The sequence below is a fragment of the Garra rufa genome, unplaced genomic scaffold (genome assembly GCF_049309525.1).
Source record: "Garra rufa unplaced genomic scaffold, GarRuf1.0 hap1_unplaced_002, whole genome shotgun sequence".
Classification (NCBI taxonomy): domain Eukaryota; kingdom Metazoa; phylum Chordata; class Actinopteri; order Cypriniformes; family Cyprinidae; genus Garra; species Garra rufa.
In genome coordinates, this window is record NW_027394277.1 from 583,975 (window position 1) to 597,572 (window position 13,598).

General features: G+C 36.3%; 1 protein-coding gene across 1 annotated transcript; it reads right to left on the minus strand.

The window, feature by feature from the left end:
• Window positions 1-68: 68 nt before the first annotated feature.
• LOC141305397 (very-long-chain enoyl-CoA reductase-like) lies at window positions 69-13,372 on the minus strand. Its single transcript, XM_073832496.1, has 11 exons — window positions 12,923-13,372; window positions 9,546-9,597; window positions 9,360-9,404; window positions 8,697-8,800; window positions 6,748-6,863; window positions 6,402-6,507; window positions 4,147-4,219; window positions 3,556-3,599; window positions 3,407-3,464; window positions 3,234-3,322; window positions 69-1,839 (listed from the first exon to the last, which is right to left on the minus strand). Exons 1-11 carry the CDS (start codon window positions 13,097-13,099, stop codon window positions 1,666-1,668), a joined length of 1,038 nt encoding a protein of 345 aa, XP_073688597.1. The 5' UTR covers window positions 13,100-13,372; the 3' UTR covers window positions 69-1,665.
• Window positions 13,373-13,598: the final 226 nt, after the last annotated feature.

Here is a 13,598-nt window from a genome sequence, read left to right on the forward strand (position 1 = left end):
ACTTTCAGAGAAGCGTTCGTATTGGCATTCATTGTGAGATAGAAAGAAAAGTTGATCGTGATTCAAAAGAAAGAAATTAGTATGTTTATTCAGCAAGAATGCCATGACTCACGGAAAAGTTCATAAAAGGCTTCATCAGATTCATCCAAGCCACTACAGTTGAGGTCAAAAGTTCACACCCCCCTTTCAGAGTCTGCAAAATGTTAGTTATTTTACCAAAATAAAAGGGATCATACAAAATGCATTTTTACTGACCTGAATAAGATATTTCACATAGATGTTCATAGTCCACAAGAGAAAATAAAAGTTGAATTTATAAAAATGACTCAAAAGTTTACATACACTTGATTCTTAATACTGTGTTGTTACCTGAATGATTTTCAGCTGTGTTTTGTTTAGTGATAGTTGTTCATGAGTCCCTTGTTTGTCCTGAACAGTTAAACTGCCTGCTCTTCTTCAGGAAAAACCTTCCGTTCCCACAGATTTTTTGGATTTCCAGAATGTTTGTGTATTTGAACCCTTTCCAGCAATGACTGTATGATTTTGAGATTCATCTTTTCACACTGAGGACAACTGAGGGACTCATATGCAACTATTACAGAAGGTTTAAACACTCACTGATGCTCCAGAAGGAAAAACAATGCATTATGAGCCAGGAGTGAAAACTTTTGAACCAAATGAAGATGTTTTCATTTACTACTGCCCTTTAGAGGCTACAGAAGATACTTAAATGTTTCCCAGAAGACAATAAGTTAAATTTACCATGATCTTCAAATTCATGCATTGTGTTTATTTCTGAAGCATCAGTATGTCTTTGAACCTTCTGGAATAGTTGCATATGAGTCCCTCAGTTGTCCTCAGTGTGAAAAGGTGGATCTCAAAATCATAGTCATTGTTGGAAAGGGTTCAAATACACAAAAATGCTGGAAAACCAAAGAATTTGTGGGACCTTTAAGGATTTCTCTGAAGAACAGCGAGCAGTTTTAACTGTTCAGGGCAAACAAGGGACTCATGAACAACTATCACTGAACAAATTATATTAAAAAAAACTGGATCATTCAGGTACGAATGCAGTATTAAGAATCAAGGGGATGTAAACTTTTGAACAGTGACATTTTTATAAATCCCTCTATTATTTTTAATTATGGACTATATTTAAATGTCTTTTATGTGAAATATCTTATTCAGGACAGTACTAAATAAACAACAACATGCATTTTGTACGATCCCTCTTATTGTGGTAACATTTTGCAGATTCTGAAAGGGGATGTAAACTTTTGACCTCAACTGTAAATATGATGATAAAAGCTTACCATTCATTTATGCATTTTAGAAAAATGCTTGCATTAAGTGTTGACATGTCAGGTTAGGTGATGGGTATCTGCTACATACAAATTAATTGGCTTCAATCATTTTTGAACAAGGAAAAGGGGTTGTTTTATTTACCTCAAAGGACAGAATTGCTCTTATTTGCACAATTTTCTCTATTCATGTATATGAGCAATAAAATATATATCTTTAAATTTATGATTATTAAAATAGAATTGCTTTACTTGACATAAATATATTACAGTATCTCAATTTACTACAGTTATGTCATATGTTAATATATATTAAGACTTGCTTTATATATATAAGCTAGCTAAACTCTTGTTATTTTTCCTACTATAGGATGAAAGGTAGGATTGGGGAGCGCAGTGTGGGGTACTCTTTGAAGTCCTTCAGGTAGCTGCGATGCTTTCCTTTGGCCCAAACCGTCATCTGTATGAATCCCACCACGGTGAAGAACAACACGGGGACACACTGGGTCATGAGTGTGAATCCGAGCCAAGATCCCAGCTGCAGAAGTACAGCAATCACAGTGTGGCTTTAGTGTCTGTTATTTACTCTATGCGACCAGTAGAGGTCAGCATTTTATTATTTGTTCAGACAGGACACATTTGTCAAGGAGATTTGTAAAATGCTGCAAGGATGATATATTTTTGTCGGCCAAAATCTGGAAATGAGTTTGAATTTTAGCTCATTTGGTTCCATTGTGCCAAAGTCAACAGCTTTTTTTGGTAAAATGCCCGAAATAAGGTCTGTTATGGCAAGCCGTTTTAGCCTAAAATATACTAAGAGTTACTTGTCGTAATTGCATTTTACTAGTAAGAATTGAATTAGAGAGCTCTATATTTCAATTCCTACTAGTAACAGTGCAAATTAGAGAGGTCTCTAAATCATTTTCTACTAGATACAATTCCAATTAGAGAGCTCTACAAATTTACTAGTCATATGTCTCCACTGACTTCCATTAATTTTTATTTACAAAGCTCTACAACAGAATTTTTACTAGTAATAATTCCAATTAGAGAGCTCTCTAATTCGGTTTTTACTAGTAATAATTTAGATTAGAGAGCCCTTTAATTTAATTATTACTAGTAAAAATGCAGTTACAGAGCTCTATAATTAAATTTTTACTACTAAAAACCACATTAAAGATATGTTTAATTGCAAAATCCAATTAAACAGCTCTCTAAATGGAATTCTTACTAGTAATAACTAAACTAGACAGCTCTCTAATCGTAATTGTTGCTAGTAAAAATTTAATGACAGAGCTCTCTAATTGTAATGCTTGCTAGTAAAAATTCTGTTGTAGAGCTAAATTATATTAAAAATGAATAGAAGTCAATGGAGACAGATTAGTAAAAATTAATTTGTAGAGCTCTGTAATTGGAATTGTTAGTAATAATTGAATTAGAGAGCTCTTTAATTAGCATTGTTACTAGTAAAAATGCAATTACGACTAATAAAGCTTAGTATATTTTAGGCTAAAACAGCTTGCCATAGTCTGTGGTTCACACAATCTCAAGATATTTTCAACGTAAACTACCCTTTTGATTTTTTTAGAGCTTTTACTTGTCTTAATGGCATTCGCTAACAAGTACTGACTACAGAAGAGTCAAGTTTTAAATAGGACAAATATCGAGACTCGTTGGCCATTTTTGAACGTGTGCTATTGGTCTAATAGGATTCAATGATCTATGCTAAGCTATGCTAAAAGTGATATCGCCAGAACAGGAAAACGGCTGAATGGATTTCAAAACGGTAAAACTCAACTTATTAACTCAGGGGGAATTGGAGAATAGGCCTGTTTCCAAAAAAAAGTGGAGTGTTCCTTTAAGGGTTGGCCTACAAAAATACATAATCACTGCAAAATTCTATAAAGACATGGAATCCTTCATGGGTCTCACCTCGTATGTGTAGTTTGGGCATGAAACAAGTGCAAATATCCACGTAAAAGGATTCCTGGTTGGATAAGGAATCTTCTTTGTCTTACAGCCTTTATAAAGAACAATTTAATGCATTATGTGAACAAAACCAGAGTGGTTGACTTGAGATTTGTGATTTATTTTATAGATCTTACCAGGTAGTTTGAGATTACGCAGAGCCATGTGAATGGAGAAGCTGCCAAGTTGACAGAACTGCAAAAATAACAAAATAGTAAGTGAAGAATGCTGATAAGACAGATACATGACACATTACAGGAGGAGTCAGTGCAGTCAAAGTGCTTACTAGAAAGATTGCCAACGCTGCCTTCACCTGCTTCTCCCCATAATCTGCATGAAAACAGACTGACTTTAAAGGGTAAATTCATCCAAAAATAAAAAAATCAGTCATTAATTACTCACCCACACCGCATTCCAAACCCTTCAAGACCTTCGTTCATTTTCAGAACATGAAGATATTTTTAATGAAATCCGAGAGCTTTCTGACGCTGCATAGTAGGCAAGCTAGTAAAAGTAATGCCTTTTTTTTTTTCAATTTCTGTGCATTCACAAGAGTACCATGTTGTTGTTATTTTTGAACCACTGATATCACATGGACTATTTTAACAATGTCCTTACTACCTTTCTGGGCCTTGAACATGCCAGTTGTGTTGCCGTCTAACCAGGGTCAGAAAGCCCTCGGATTTCATCAAAAATATCTTAACTTGTGCTCAGAACATGTACAAAGGTCTTACAGGTTTGGAACGACATGAAGGTGAGTAATTAATGACAGAATTTTCATTTTTGGGTGAACTATCACTTTAAGGACAACAGTTTAGTGCATTTAGCATACAATAATAATCTAAGTGACGAAAAAGATGAGTGACATGTAACATACATGGTGGTGTGTAGAGGGGGTGATTGATGTAGTAAGCCATCCATGCAGCAGAGCACCAGTAGTAGGAACAGTTCTGTTAAAGAAACTGTCACATGTTACTTACATTTACATTTTTTTTCATTGATAGCAATAATAAATGCTTCTTGAGCACTAAATCAGCAAATTATAATGATTTCTGAAGGATCGTGTGACATTAAAGATTGGAGTAATGATGCTGAAAATTCAGCTTTGCATCACAAGAAAAATTACATTTTAAATACATTCAAATAGAAAACTGATCTTTTAAATTGTCACAATATTTCACAATTTTACTGTTTTTACTTTATTTTTGTTCAAAAAAAGCCTTTTCAAAAACATTAACTTTTGAACAGTATATACAGTCAAGCCCGAAATTATTCATACCCCTGGCAAATTCTGACTTAAAGTTACTTTTATTCAACCAGCAAGTTTTTTTTCTATTAGAAATGAAACAGACGTCTCCCAGAAGATAATAAGACGATGTACAAGAGGCATGTATTCATTTATTCATACCCTTCTCAATAATCAATACTAAAGACTTTATTGGCTATTACAGCAATCAAACGCTTCCTATAATTGCTGACCAGCTTTTTGCATGTCTCCACTGGTATTTTTGTCCATTCATCTTTAGTGATGAGCTCCAACTCTTTCAGGTTGGAGGGTCTCTTTGCCATCACCCTGATCTTTAGCTCCCTCCACAGATTCTCAATTGGATTTAAGTCAGGACTCTGGCTGGGCAACTTCAAAACGATAATGTTTTTGTCTGTTAACCATTTCTTCACCACTTTTGCTGTGTGTTTTGGGTCGTTGTCATGCTGAAATGTCCACTGGTGCCCAAGGCCAAGTTTTTCTGCAGACTGCCTGATGTTGTTGTTGAGAATTTTGATGTATTGCACCCCCAAAACATTAGGTTCCCACCATTATGTTTGACAGTGGGGATGGTGTTCTTAGGGTTGAAGGCTTCTCCTTTTTTACGCCAAATGAAGGCTACATCATTGTGGCCAAACAATTAAATTTTTGTTTCATCTGACCATAAAACAGAAGACCAGAAGTCTTCTTCTTTGTCCAGATGAGCATTTGCAAAGGCCAAGCGGGCTTTTGTGTGCCTTTTTGTGTGCCGGGGCAGCCGTGGCCTAATGGTTAGAGAGTCAGACTTGCAACCCAAAGGTTGCGGGTTCGAGTCTCAGGTCTGGCGTGGATTGTAGGTGGGGGGAGTGAATTACCAGCACTCTCTTCACCCTCAATACCACGACTGAGGTGAGTCCCTTGAGCAAGGCACCGTACCCCCAACTGCTCCCCGGGCGCCGCAATGGCTGCCCACTGCTCCGGGTGTGTGTTCACGGTGTGTGTGTTCACTGCTGTGTGTGTGCACTTGGATGGGTTAAATGCAGAGCACAAATTCCTAGTATGGGTCACCATACTTGGCCTCACTTCACCTCCTCCTTTCCTTATCTGGAGAAGTGATGTCCTCCTTGGTTTGCATCCATGGAACCCAGTGGTGTGCAGTGTCTGTTAGACTGTCTGCCTCAGGATGGCCTTGGTGGTGATCCTTGGATTCTTTTTTATCTCTCTCACTATCCTCCTGGCCAGCACAGGTGTCACTTTTGGCTTCTGACCACATCCTCTGAGATTTTTCACAGTGTGGAACGTCTTGTATTATTTTATAATACTTTGCACTGTAGCCACTGGAACTTCAAAACATTTAGATATGGTCTTATAGCCCTTTCCTGACTTGTGAGCAACCACGATGCGCAGCCGCAGGTCCTCAGTGAGCTCCTTTGTCTTAGCCATGACTGTCCACAAACCAACAGCAGAGAGCTTCTGTTTTTCACTTGTTGAGTTGATTAAAACAGCTTTTCCCTGGGTGTCAGGGTATCAGGGAATCAGGGTAATTAGGATGCTTTAGAACAGCTTGGACTATTTGGAATGGTATAGAACTTTGGATTTTCCCATACACTGTGAACAGTTCGCAAAGGGTATGAATAATTTTGGACATGCCACTTTTTTGTTCAAATGTAAATAAAAGCTGAGAAATATTTTTTTCCACAATGATGCCTCTTGTACATCGTCTTATTATCTTTTGGGAGAAGCCTGTGTCATTTCTGGTACAAAAAAGTTGCTGGTTAAATAAAAGTAATTTAAAGTCAGAATTTGCCAGGAGTATGAATAATTTTGGGCTTAACTGTATATACATATAAATTAAACTGAAAACACACGCAAATGCGAGGCATCCTTACTTTAAAAATGTTGCGCATTGGCATGGTGCCATGGGAGAAGCGATGGACGAACAACGTCTCCAAGATTCGCTTCCCATAGTGGAAGGAATGACACACACAGGCTATACTGTGAAAAACAGACAGACGCTCAGTTCAGCGAGTTCAGTTTAATACCAGATCATCAAATAAAAGTTTATTCCTGAGAGACATCAATCAAATGCTTTTCAGCATAATTCCCAAAATACACTTCTGGGCCAGTATCTTGTAGGTCAGCTGTTAGGAGACACTGTTCCCACAGTCTGGACAGAATCCAACAGACTAAAAGAAAAAGTCACATCTCTGACACAGTGTTCTTCATGATACTTACTGCACAACCAAATGCTTACTGGCGGTGAACTCATACTTGGGAGCGTAGATTAAAGGCAGTCGAAAATAAAACAGCAGATATATGACAAGTGGTCCAATGCATTCGATGAGGAACACCTGCAAACACATTCACAAACACATTTTAATGTGCCTCCCATGTGCTGACATCATCCCTGTCCTGTGGAAGTCAGAACAGAAGTGGGTAAGGGGGTTATGCATGCAGAAGGTGAATGGGATCAACACCTGTGGGCAAACGGTGCCAGAGAGATTACTGTGTTCTGAGAAAGAGCATTGAGTCGTAGGGAGGTGAGAGAAAACTGAGCCAGAGGCCTGTGCACACACTGTACAGCCACTGACCTGACTTTTAAATAAGAGAGCCAAACGCCCTGTAACATGCCAATGAAAGATTAGACAAAGATTATAATACTGAAACTAAATTCTGATGAGCCACCTTTAAGGCCATTGTAAAATGCTACTAATTGCACAGATGCAACCACATATTATTAACTTCTTTGTTCTCTGGAACACAAAACGTGATTTATTTATAGTATAGTACAATGTACAGGCTGCTCTTTTAAAAACAATGTCAAAAAGATTTCAAGGGGTCCTTAAAGGGGTCCAGTTATGGAAACGTAAGAATCACTTTAATCTAGCTTGCACTAACAGTTGCACACAGAATTTGCTGCTTTGGGAAGGGGCATGACAGGACTAAAAAATGCGTCTAAGCTGATCGCCAATTGGAACACATTTTGCAGTGTAACTGCTAACCAATCACAACACATTTTGTTTTTCAGAAGGCGGGCTTCAAACCCGGAACTAATCAAGCCATTTGTGCCAGGCTGGGGTGAAAGCTATTGTACAGTAATAATGTAAATCATGTGAAATATAATGCGTTTTTCAAACCACCAAGCATGAGAGCATGTTCTAGTGCAGTGGGTGAGTGTTTCTGTTCAACAGTCCAAAAGTAATCCAATAAAGCACATCCATCCATAAAAAAGTGCCTCACTTGGCTCCGGGGGGTGAATAAAGGCCTCCTGCAGCAAATCAATGTGTTGTTGTAAGAAAAGTATCCATATTTAAAGCGATATAAACACTTTACTCTAACTTACGCTTACTGCAAACCGTTAGAACATGCTAGTCTCACAAGAACCAACGTTTGTTTACAGGAGCAAAGGAAGCAATGTTTCCTTACTTCAGCAAAGGAAAACCAGTCTCCTCTTGGCTTATGTCGAAATCCTCAGACATTTTTCTTTACAAATCCTCATTTTGTACTTTTAATTCATAACCAGTGTTTTGTTTTGCTCTCTTCACTGCACTTCCACGTCTGTCACTTCTCACCGCCGCTTGCGCTACGCATACGTCCTATGTGACAGTTAGAGCAAGCTAGAGAAAAATAACATATAACATTGTAAATCTAGATATTTTTCTTACAAACTTGCATCGATTCGCTACAGGAGGCCTTTATTCACCCCCTAGAGCTGTGTGAGACACTATTTATTATGGATGGATGTGCTTTATTGGACTTCTTTTGGACTTTTTGAACAGAAACACCCACCCACTGCCATTATAAAGATTGGAAGAGCCAGGACAATTTTGTAATAACTCAGATTGGATTCGATTGAAAGAAGGAAGTCATATACACCTAGGATGCCTTGAGGGTGAGCAAATCATGGGCTAATTTTCATTTTTTGTTAAACTAACCCTTTAAGACAGGAGTGTCCTAGAGGGTCACTGTCCTGCAAAGGTTAGCTTCAACTTGCCTCAACACACTGGCCTCGAAGTTTCTAAGATGATATACTTAGTTCAATAATCTCCCTAGTTTAAACATCTTCTGTGGCCTTATTGTCTTTGACAGTGAGGGTCTTGAAGTCAAAAAGTTTGCGAACCACTTCTGTATGCGATGATTGTGTGTGGTTCAGTTGTTGTTTGTCTGTTGGGCAAAATACTCACAGTTCCCCAGGCCATCTGGGGTCCCAGATCTCTGAAGTAGAAGGTTGCGGTGGTTCCCACAGGGAGCTCCTGAAGGATTTCCTCATCTCTTAGAGGTTTTCCTTCTGAAATTAACAATGGGGGTCATGCGCAACAGATTTCTATATTCTGTAAAACAGGTCTTGTTGCTTCCGGTTCAAGTGTTTTGCAGTTGCTTTGTTAAATATGGAGCTATTTTACTCAAGATGCCTTCAAAGTAGATGACCAAAGACCAAAGATGATTATTATCAATGTCCATCACAAATATGACTCTGGACCACAAAACCAGCCATAAGGGTCTATTTGAAACTTTTTATTGATTTATACATCATGTAAGCTGAATAAATAATTTTTCCATTGATGTATGGTTTGTTAGGACAAGAAACATTTGGCCGAGATACAACTATTTGAAAATCTGGAATCTGAGGGTGCAAAAAATCTAAATATTGAGAAGTTTTTAAGTTATTTTAAAGGTGTTATTCGCCCTTAAAGTTATATTTACTGTAGGAAATAAGCATTTTTTTAGAGTGTTTCTCCATTTATTCATGTTATAATTCAATAACATTAACATACAATTTATGTGTTACTAAGTTTAAAGTATGTCAAATGTGTTTTTAACAACTGTTATAAAGCATATGTACTCACTTGGGTCCAGGCATAAAGACTGTCTGGCAGGATACCAGTGTGGATCTGTGAAAATTGAAGCCTGACATGTAAGACTTTGCTAAACCCATTATTTCTATGTCATCAACTTATCATCTTCCTTGTCGAAAGCTATTTTAAGAAAGCCTTCACGGTTTCATAGCTTCTTTAGCACCGAGCACAACTTACTTGATTTGTGGAACATAGACTTAATGTCCAAAATAGTGGCCGTTGGCTCTACCTGCAGACAGACAAACAGCTGCTAAATTTCCACAGTCTTTTTTGCAATTAAAATACATAAATATGCAAACACACATTATGCATATACAAATAGTGTTAATCTTTTCCGTTTTCTCCATACAGTCATAAATCAGGTTTACTCTATTCTCGATATGCAACGGATCTCACATAGGAATTCCTGGAAGCTCGGAGAAGACTCTCATGTTGCAAAAGCAACATGACTAATGCAAAACCTGCCTGATAGTGGCCACTTTATTACTACAAAGTTACAGCATGTGCATTAGTTGCGCTCACATTACTGTTAGCTATCTGTAATTTATAACAGCTGATGATTACAGATGGTTTCTTTACTTCTCTGTATTATGTTCAGCTTAAGAGTCTAAACCCAGTGATTAAATGTGACTCTGGACCACAAAACCAGTCTTAAGTCGCACGGGTTTATTTGTAGCAATAGCCAAAAATACATTGTATGGGTCAAAATGATTGATTAGTCAAGGATCAATTTCTGTGAAGATATTTTGTAAATTTCCTACCAGAAATAACTAACTTATCTTTGATTAGTAAAATGCATTGCTAAGAATTCCATTTGGACAACTTTAAAGGTGATCAATATTTCAAGTTTTTTGCACCCTCAGATTCCTATCCAAACTCGTTTCCGCCATTGATTTTTTTTTTATTATTATTGCGACTTATCTCACGATTCCGACTTTTTTCTCAGAATTACATGATTCAAACTCTCAATTACATTTTTTTCTCAGAATCGTGAGATACAGTATATACTCACAATTGCAAGTTATGAAGTCAGAATTGCATGCTATTAACTCACAATTGCAAGTTATAAAGTCAGAATTGCATGATATTAACTCAATTGCAAGTTATAAAGTCAGAATTGCATGATATTAACTCAATTGCAAGTTATAAAGTCAGAATTGCATGATATTAACTCAATTGCAAGTTATAAAGTCAGAATTGCATGATATTAACTTACAATTGCAAGTTATAAAGTCAGAATTGCATGATATAAATTCACAATTGCAAGTAATAAAGTCAGAATTGCATGATATTAACTCAATTACAAGTTATAAAGTCAGAATTGCATGATATTAACTCAATTACAAGTTATAAAGTCAGAATTGCATGATATTAACTTACAATTGCAAGTTATAAAGTCAGAATTGCATGATATAAATTCACAATTGCAAGTAATAAAGTCAGAATTGCATGATATTAACTCAATTACAAGTTATAAAGTCAGAATTGCATGATATTAACTCACAATTGCAAGTAATAAAGTCAGAATTGCATGATATTAACTCAATTACAAGTTATAAAGTCAGAATTGCATGATATTAACTTACAATTGCAAGTTATAAAGTCAGAATTGCATGATATTAACTCAATTGCAAGTTATAAAGTCAGAATTGCATGATATTAACTCAATTGCAAGTTATAAAGTCAGAATTGCATGATATTAACTCAATTGCAAGTTATAAAGTCAGAATTGCATGATATTAACTTACAATTGCAAGTTATAAAGTCAGAATTGCATGATATAAATTCACAATTGCAAGTAATAAAGTCAGAATTGCATGATATTAACTCAATTACAAGTTATAAAGTCAGAATTGCATGATATTAACTCAATTGCAAGTTATAAAGTCAGAATTGCATGATATTAACTCAATTGCAAGTTATAAAGTCAGAATTGCATGATATTAACTCAATTGCAAGTTATAAAGTCAGAATTGCATGAAATTAACTTACAATTGCAAGTTATAAAGTCAGAATTGCATGATATAAATTCACAATTGCAAGTAATAAAGTCAGAATTGCATGATATTAACTCAATTACAAGTTATAAAGTCAGAATTGCATGATATTAACTCAATTACAAGTTATAAAGTCAGAATTGCATGATATTAACTTACAATTGCAAGTTATAAAGTCAGAATTGCATGATATAAATTCACAATTGCAAGTAATAAAGTCAGAATTGCATGATATTAACTCAATTACAAGTTATAAAGTCAGAATTGCATGATATTAACTCACAATTGCAAGTAATAAAGTCAGAATTGCATGATATTAACTCAATTGCAAGTTATAAAGTCAGAATTGCATGATATTAACTTACAATTGCAAGTTATAAAGTCAGAATTGCATGATATTAACTCACAATTGCAAGTAATAAAGTCAGAATTGCATGCTATTAACTCACAATTGCAAGTTATAAAGTCAGAATTGCATGATATTAACTCAATTGCAAGTTATAAAGTCAGAATTGCATGATATTAACTCACAATTGCAAGTAATAAAGTCAGAATTGCATGATATTAACTCAATTGCAAGTTATAAAGTCAGAATTGCATGATATTAACTCAATTGCAAGTTATAAAGTCAGAATTGCATGATATTAACTTACAATTGCAAGTTATAAAGTCAGAATTGCATGATATAAATTCACAATTGCAAGTTATAAAGTCAGAATTGCATGATATAAATTCACAATTGCAAGTAATAAAGTCAGAATTGCATGATATAAATTCACAATTGCAAGTAATAAAGTCAGAATTGCATGATATAAACTCAGATGCAAGTTATAAAGTCACAATTGCATGATATTAACTTACAATTGCAAGTAATAAAGTCAGAATTCCAAGATATAAACTCACAATTCTGTGAACATATCAGTCTTTTTTCTCCTCAGAGCTGGACTTTGTAACTTTTAACTTGCAGTTGGTAAATTTATATCTCACAATTGTGAAGAAAATAAGTCAGAATTGTGAGATACAAACTCGTAATTGTGTTAAAGGATGTCTTAACTGCAAGTTTATATGATGCAATTCTGAGAAGAAAAGTCTGAATTGTGAAACAATCGCAATTACCTTTTTTTTTTTTTATTCAGTAGATTACAGATTTTTTTAAATAGTTGTATTTCAGCCAAATATTGTCCTATCCTATACATTAATGGAAAGCTTATTTATTCAGCTTTATATTGTATATAAAATTTCAATTTTGAAATATTTACCCTTATGACTGGTTTTGTGGTCCCGGGGTCACAAATATACTGTTTAGTATTAAGACAACATAAAGTCACAGAGAAAGAAAAAAGGCTAAAACCAGCATAAGATGTTTGACTGATCTTAGCTGGTTTAAGCTGGAAGTAGCTGGTTTTAGCCAGTCTCCAGAAGCTTGGTCCTGACCAGAAAACGAAATGGTCAAAACCACTCTAAAAGCAGCCTGTAAACCAGCTATGGACCAGGCTGGAAGACCAGCCAGTATCCGCCTGTCCCTTGTATGGTATTTAAGTTTTAAAAAGCACATACCTTATCCAGAAGCAGCAGTTTTTCCCGGGTTTTGATGTGTAGTATCTCCAACTCAAAGTAAACAATTCGTTTCGCTTTTTTGGGGGGTTTTGGTCTAGGTTTGGAAGATCCTTGCCCAGAAGCGGCTGGTGCGCCTTCGTTCTTAGCCCCCTTTGCCTCTAAAGCTAATGCATCCATGACAGTTCTTCCAATTTATTTTGCAATGAATCCGTTTTAGTCCGTAGTTCAAAGGTCTCTCTCACACCCCACACATCACCCCTAAGTCCTCAGACCTCAGTTCTTAATAATAAATCCAAAATCCAGCTTGAATGCAGTGCTCAGGGCTCCAGAGAGGCGAAGCGACCGAGAAGGACGGTGTGAGTGAGTGCAGTGTGATTGAAATATCTCCCACCTCTTAACACCTGAGGGGTGGCCATCACAACCACTCCTCTGAAGACGAAATCTGAGAGTCCCAAGACATAATCCATGGCTTTTCATGAAGCTAAATTTATAAGCCTGCTTCGCTGAATACCAGCCCCGCTGCGACCTTGTGGGACTCGGACCAATCCAGTTGGACGTGGCTCTTACCTCCACACCCCGTCTCTTTTTGAATTAGAATTAGGATAGCATGCATCTCTACAGGATGTGTGTGTGTGTGTGTGTGTGTGTGTGTGTGTGTACCTGGTATTCATCATGT